General features: G+C 36.4%; 1 protein-coding gene across 1 annotated transcript; it reads right to left on the bottom strand.

Moving 5' to 3' along the window:
- Positions 1-946: 946 nt before the first annotated feature.
- Positions 947-7,665, bottom strand: LOC117405646 (ankyrin repeat domain-containing protein SOWAHC-like). The gene has a single exon (XM_034008857.3). It carries the CDS (start codon positions 7,431-7,433, stop codon positions 5,298-5,300), a length of 2,136 nt encoding a protein of 711 aa, XP_033864748.3. The 5' UTR covers positions 7,434-7,665; the 3' UTR covers positions 947-5,297.
- Positions 7,666-7,667: the final 2 nt, after the last annotated feature.

Here is a 7,667-nt window from a genome sequence, read left to right as displayed (position 1 = left end):
TTTGCTTGATCAGCAAACTTGTGGTTTCTAGTTAACTCAACTTTGTTTGTGGCTGGAGTTAATTAAAATAGTTTTAAGTACGTATCTGTCACCATTTGTATTAAATTTGGCAGAACTATCAGATGAACTGTTAAGAAATGCTTTTTTTCTTTCAAATTTAGTTTTAAAAGAAATTTTCTACTTGCCGACCATTGCATTTATACTGACAGCTGACAAGTGTAATTTGTTCATGTTTTTTTATCATAAAGAGTGCACTTTGCTCCATCTTGTGGGATTATAATTTAGCAACATTTTGTTTATCTAATCTATGAGAGTTTCGACCAAATGTTAACAAAAAAAAAGAATGCATGATTTCCACTGCATGAGAGTAAGTTCACTTTGAAAAGTAGATCCATTCAAGTCTACATATCACTGTACAACAGCTGGTTTCACATCATCAGCACTGATCTCGGACAACCTTAACTAGGATTATTTTAGGCAGTAGTGTAAGAGGTACACTGCCAGTTATTGGGACACAGGGAGGGTTGTATATTTTAAATGAAGTGTCTCAAAGCTCTCGTTCTTTTATCTAGGGTTGATTTATTGACCCCCCCCCCCCCCCCCCCCTATTAACACCATTAAATACAATTTAAAAGGTCTGTGGCAGGTCAGGCATACATTTATTAAGGCAGCAGTAATACTATTCTCTGCTAATTAGATTATTTCCAAACACTTGTTGTGTATAAGTAAGTAAATAAATAAATAATAATAATAAAAGCACTGGATAAATTAATCTAGCTGCTTAAACATGCTCTGAACTTCACATTTCTCAAAGTAACGTATTAATTATAAAATAATTATATAAGAAGTTAAAACTGAGAAAGGAGCAAGAACACACCTTTATGAGCAATGCTATTGGAATTATTTTTAACAAATACAAAGTCAGACAAAATGGACAATATTTTGTTGGAAGGTTTATTCTTTTATTTTATTGTTTTTTAACAGTTGAGTAAATCAGCATTGTATGAACATCAAGCCATAAACCCAAAGACAAAAAATAAAGGTTAATATCTATTAAATCCACAGAAAAAAACAAAACAAAAAGGCAGCCAGGCCTTTCACCCATTCTGATTACAGTGCACAAGACATATTGTAAAGCACAAGCCATATAAAACAGTACCTCATTACAAATTTACAATTTTTATTTATTTATGTATTTTTTAAAAACACTGAAAGCCACTTTGCACATTATAAGAGAATCAATCAATTTGACCTACTGTATGAAGCTCAAACACATCACTCAATGTAGCAGAGGCAGCACTCCACAATCTGTTCATAATTGTAAATGTACATCAGGGAAAAGGCAGGTGGCTCTTAAAATGTCCTCAAGTATCAAATTAACAAAACATACCCGCAATGAATCATTTAGTAGTGTAAAAATAGGGGCTAAACTAATATTTTTTAAAGGTGGCATCTTATTTGAGTGTAATCATAATAACGACTTTCCCATATTTGCATGAACAAATTATAATAATAAAATAGCACAAATGTTTACTAAGATGTAACTCCAGACAAAGTTTATTCCAATGAAAATATATAAACTAAGAATGTTAATTAAATTGTGGTACAAAACACACCCACCTTGTAATTTCAGTTCTAAAACTATTTTTAATTTACATCGGAGAAAAAGGAACAAACTTAAAAAAAAAGAACAAACTTAAAACTGGTAAATCTGTCCCAAAAAATCCTAATAAAACATAACCTCAGGTAGTTGTAAATAAGTACTTCATGTGGGTCCCAGCCCAGATACAGTTTCAGTGTATTTTTTTCAGATGTAAAAAAACAAGTTCTTCACAAAAAAATAAACCGCCCCTTCAAAAACGTACCGGTACAAATAAGACAGTTCCAGTTTCTGTGTACTTAACAACATTCAATTTGTCCCACCCACAATCAATTTTAAACAGTAAACATTCAGTACATGTCCTGTATTGTGATATATTCAGTACATCATATACCCTGTTTTAGTGTTATACAATTCATACACTGAATACTGATGCAATTTACACTTTAACATGCATCTATAAGGTTGCCAAAGAGAAACTACAGTATATAATATGTAGCAGTGGTTTGGTGTAGGCTAAACTACTGCACCTGGTAGACCCAGTAGAGTACTAACCAGGTAAATCTGAGATCAGGCGAGATCATGTTGATCTCGCCTGATCTCAGATTTACAACTAAAATACACCAGTGAACTATGCATTAACAACTGCTGCTGCAGAGTCACTTACAATAGGACCTCTGTTTTATGTCTCATCTAAAGGACGGCTATCCACCAAATACTGTAGGAATTACAATATATTTCAGCTGTAAAAAATATTGTATATGCTATCCAAATTATGTAGCCAAAAACTACTGAAATTAGAGAACATATGATTATAAGTAACAATTGTTAATATTGTAAACTGACTACACAGAAGCCTATTCAATCCTGTGCCCATAGAGTTGAACTTTGGCTTGGACACAATTCAGTAAAATGCTGCACAGCTATTCAAAACAACACTTGGCAGCACTCACAAGGGCACAGCATTCCATTTTCAATGTGGATTGCATAACAAGTGGACTCAATCTCATAACTATATCAGTCACTCATTCTTCAATAACTGCTCAAAAAAAACTTGAAGAATTTGTTCCACAGTTACACATTACAAGATAGTTCCTAAAGACATTAATCCAGGTCAGAAGATACCAACAGAAACAAATACACAAATACGTGCTGGACAAATAAGTTCTAACATTGCACTTTTTATCAATGAGTTAAAGTATAGATCTACCAAATATATAGTCCAGGCTCTCTTTGAGGCTGATGGGATGATAGTATTTGGAACAAAAATAGTTTTTTTTTTTGACATATTGGTCTCTGATATTGGACTGATTGGGAAAATACAGAAATACATTATTAAAGAGCTTGTTATTCCATCAGAAGATGTAAGTCTGATTTCAGGACACCATAGCTTTTGGATAAAGACACTTTAAAAAGGGTGCCAGTGGATTGAAGTCAGAGCGAAAGCAGCACATAACAGACTTTTTCATTAAAACTTTTTGTTTTAGTAGTCTATACATTCAATCTGTATTTGGCATATGATGCTAAAATATTGGAACATTATTTTTGGAAATGTTATACTATTAATAACAACTGCACATATGTACAGTAGTTACAGTTACCTTTTGTGTGGTCAGTTTAGCAATTGAAGAAGCACAGCAGCTGGAATTTGAGAGCTGATAACTACAGGGGTTTTTTTGTAACTTGTAATGCAAATTTCAACCATTTGACATAGGTAGTAGTGTTTTAATATAGTTATTAATACAATTATCGTCAACGTAAAAGAGCTTTATAAAAGATAGAGGACCAGCCTTAGTATCAAAGAGAAAATGTGTTCAATGATTTTTACATTAACTAGCAGCTAATGCCTATAAACTGCATATAACATGCTCAGAACTGTCTGATTTACAAGCATCCCAATTCCCAGTGCAGTTTATCTGTTAGCTTATTCACATCTAAGTAGTGCACAAATCAACACATGTTGAAAAAAGTATTGAAGCTAGTGTAAAATATTGCCTGTTTAGAGTTATAGTCAACTGATTAGATTATTATAGTAAAATGTACTTAATGATCCCCACATATAACATATCTGTAAGCACATAATAGTTCTAAATTCAGTACTGCACTTAAAGGTCAGTTTACTAAAAATCACTGAGAAATGACCAGGTTAGAATTCACCTACAATGTAGCAAATGTACATTATTGTGTATTTGTGTATGCTAAAAATAATCATATGTAAATATTTTACAAGTGTTAAATAAAAAGATTATCAAAACAAACAACATCTATGTAAAATATATAGATTGTTTTTGTTTCCCTAAGTGATTGTGAAACTATTCCGTTTTTATTTTAATACAGGCTCAATTTACCTTGCTGGTATTGCATTTTGTTTTCATACATAATGGTTTATCTTTAAATATGTTAACTTTTTTTTATATAACATACATCACATGTTTACAATCAATAATGATAAGCTATTTTTGAGGACTACAAATGCACCCTGAACAGGGCATAACAAAGATACTACTTACAATTAAACGTTGTTCAAACAGGTAATAGATCTGAGTGAATGTACTGGGCAGCAGACTGTCCAAAACAATGGCTAGCACAGTATAAAAGAAGAACAGATTCAAAATTTTGTTAATAATTTTTTTAAATCATGTGAATCATTGGCATCGCTAACAAATATGACTACATCATCATGTGCTAGACATTAAATATAACAATTGGGTTTTGGATTAAAATCCAAATCGTCTTGTGCGTTTTTTGGGGGAAATAAATAATAAACTGCTAGCTGTTTGAAAACAAGTATTTCAATGACATACATCCCACATCCCCCATCCATCCATCCATTCCTACATACATACATACATACATACTCCACACACCCCAACATTCTAATACTCTTGGTAACCTATACTCAAAAATGTCTTTAGCAAGTTTCATCACAATTGAATTAGTGGTTCTCTAGGTACTGTATCTGTCTCTATCCCCGATGTCAGGCACAAAGTGTCAAACTGTAGTCTCTTTATAACAGGAAACTTACAAGCAGTCACCTTCTCTTAATTGAAAGCAAATTACAAAGGCATCTTGGTGACCAGTTAATTGCCAAAGGTACTTTGGTGAGCAGTACCTTTGGTGACCAGTTAATTCAGGATAAATTAGATACCTGCTGCTGTTGCTAAAAGTGCACTCATAAACTGCAAGTAAAGCTAGCGGTTAGCCATGAACAGTAGAACTTTAAAAATGCAGGCAGCAGAGATTGATCTGGGCAACTAGCAACATTACCTTTCAGCAGAATGTAAACACTGCAGTTGATTTGTAACCCTATCATTTAGGTAAAGAAAGTGTTGCATGCTTTGCAGAAAATAAAAATCTGATTGTTAAGTAGGAATAAAACTCACACATTACATATAAACATTTTATAGGGGTGTAATCCCATTACCATTTTGTTAAATTGACCAAGTGGTTGATGCAATCCAGGTGGATTCCCTGGAACTGTAAAATGCTCTAAACAAATCCAAGTGTGATTTATGAAAGTGGGGTACAGATAGATCAAATCACCCCCTAAGTGCTACAAGAAAGTCATGAAAAGCTCTGCTGTACACTTTACATAGGCATACTTTTCATAAATATATGACCATCACCTTTTGATTGTAGTCACATTTTAAATCGTACCTTTTACTGGTAAATAATACATATTGTATTGTTATCTGTCTCATCCAAAAAGATTAGACTTGGGTCTTGATTTAGAAGGGCTTTTCAGGGGTCTTTCACCATCTTCTGTTTCTTTAAAGAAGGAGCTATGGATTACTTGGGTTTTAAATCTAATTTGTTTTAGTTTGGGCCTTATTCTGCTCATAGATGTTTTCCTGTAGACAGACTTGGGCTTTACTGCTGCCCCATCACCACATGAATCATCTTCTGGAAGGTTCAACAGTTTGTGTGGCAACAAGTTTGAAGGAAGAACTTTTGACAGCCTCCACCGCCCAGCCCCATTACCTAGACTGTCAGCATCAGAATGCTCAGCAGCACCAACAATGTCTCGGATATCTCCATCAACATTTTCACGCAGATACTGCCAAGCCTTTTTGCCGCTGTAGTCCCTTATGTTCACATCTGCATCATAGGCACCAACTAGTAATTTTACTACTTGCTCGTGGTTGTGCATGGCAGCTAGATGTAAAGGTGTATAGCCTGCACTGGACCTAGTATTAATGTTCAGTGGTACAGCGTGCTGTTTGGCAAAGTTAACAAGCAATGCTATAAGTTCTTGTCTGCCATGTTTTGCTGCCCAGTGCAGACAGGTGAACCCAGTTACAAAGTCCTTTTTGATGACCAAGTTGGGGTCACATGCCAGTAAGCGATTGAGGCTTTCCCACTGGCCATCAGAAGCACACATCATCCATTCATGTTCCATTGGATCTAGGGCCAGTGATCTGCTGTCTTCATCTGTAGAGGACACCAGGGAGACTGAGTCACTTTCACTTTTCATGGAGTCCCTCCGTCTTGGTAACAAGGAACCTGGGTTTTTAAGAGCCATGCTTCTCCTCAGTTGGGGTGAACTGTTCATCATCATATCTCTAAATATTTTTCTACTACCTTTAGGGGTGATGCCACCACTTTCATTCCCAGAAGCACAGGAGGAATCAGGTGCTGTCCTATCTTCAGCCAGCTTACCAGACTGCTGTTCTCTGCTAGCCAGCAAGTTACGCTGAAAAACATTTCTTGAGCTTTGTCTCCTGTTTGGAATCTCTGCCAAGAGCGCACCTTTAGAGTCTTGATGTAAATCATCTTTACTATCCCTCAAATCAGGGCTGCTTTTGACAGGTTTAACATCTCGGTCAGTGCAGGACTCCCCATCTGCACCCTTGGAATCTGCAGTGTGCTGGCTCACAGGTTCTTCATTTCCAGCACCGCAGCAAAGTGAAGCAGTATCCAATGCCAAGTTAACAGACGTGCTGGATTCTTCAACAGGCTGAGAAAAACACCTCTCTTTAATCCTTTCTGCATTTTTATTTTCAGGAATTGCAAATGTGTTACCTTTCACTTCTGTCGTCAATGCAGAAGCCTCTGTCACTGCTATACTCGGCAGAATAAATACGACATCTCTTTGGCGATTACAACTATCAGAATTACTGTTAGTAGATGAGCTGGTATTTGTGTTCCCCATTTCTAACACACCCGTGTTATCCAAATCACTACAAAGCTCAGAATTTCGGTCGATAGGTGAGGCAGCTGCGACGGCTGGCTCGACTTCTGACAATGTGAACGATTTACCTTCAGAAATATTTGGAGAAACGTCTGGCGGTGTTCTATGTGCACTTTTGCTAGTTCCGTAATCCCACACAGGTACAAATATTTCGTGTTTTGCAACATCGTTTGCGGTATTGTTTAAACTAGCTTCACCACCAACAGGCTTTGACAGGAGAGCATATGCAGTGTCAAAATCGGCTCCGCCAATTCTATCTGTTTCTGCCGGCCACCCATTACCGAATCCACGACTACAGTCTGCACTCTTAGGGCACTGGCTCGTGTTAAGTCCCAGAATTTGAGTACCAGGGCCCCCTTTTATTCCACTGCCAGCATTGTCTCCATCTGTCTTTTTCCCAACGCGCTGTTTCAAAGTATCCCTGTACTTTTTTTTCAGACAAACGTACTTCACGTCGTTTTCAACCTTCACAAACCCCACGGTGTCCACGAACTCCTTGAACCTTTCCTTTGCCAAAGCTTTCTTGGCAGGGTCGTTCAAAATGAAGGGTTTGAATTGATCTATCAGATCCACGTTTCTCACTTTGCCCCCTCTCTCAGTCAGAAACCGTAAAACCGCGTCCTGGGTGCATTCAGTCGCCATTGAGTGAATTTTTAAAGATAAATAACAAAACACCCTTTTTATTCCAGTGATAATAAATTAAATCTGGATATTAACAGGTAATCCTTCATCAATTTAAAACAGTTGCTGCAATGCGTTACCTTGTACCACTCTGACAAGACTAAGGGCAGATACACAGGACCAATGTACCAATCCCCGCCTCTAGCAACCAAGGTTTATAGACATAAGCCGTTTAAGAAACTGTAGCACTATGTT

The sequence above is a fragment of the Acipenser ruthenus genome, chromosome 9 (assembly GCF_902713425.1).
Source record: "Acipenser ruthenus chromosome 9, fAciRut3.2 maternal haplotype, whole genome shotgun sequence".
Taxonomy (NCBI): domain Eukaryota; kingdom Metazoa; phylum Chordata; class Actinopteri; order Acipenseriformes; family Acipenseridae; genus Acipenser; species Acipenser ruthenus.
This window is presented reverse-complemented; position numbering and strand designations above follow the sequence as displayed.

What these genes read in the sequence shown, in the direction of transcription:
- LOC117405646 (XM_034008857.3), bottom strand. Translation starts at nt 7,433, where the DNA reads ATGGCGACTGAATGCACCCAGGACGCGGTTTTACGGTTTCTGACTGAG.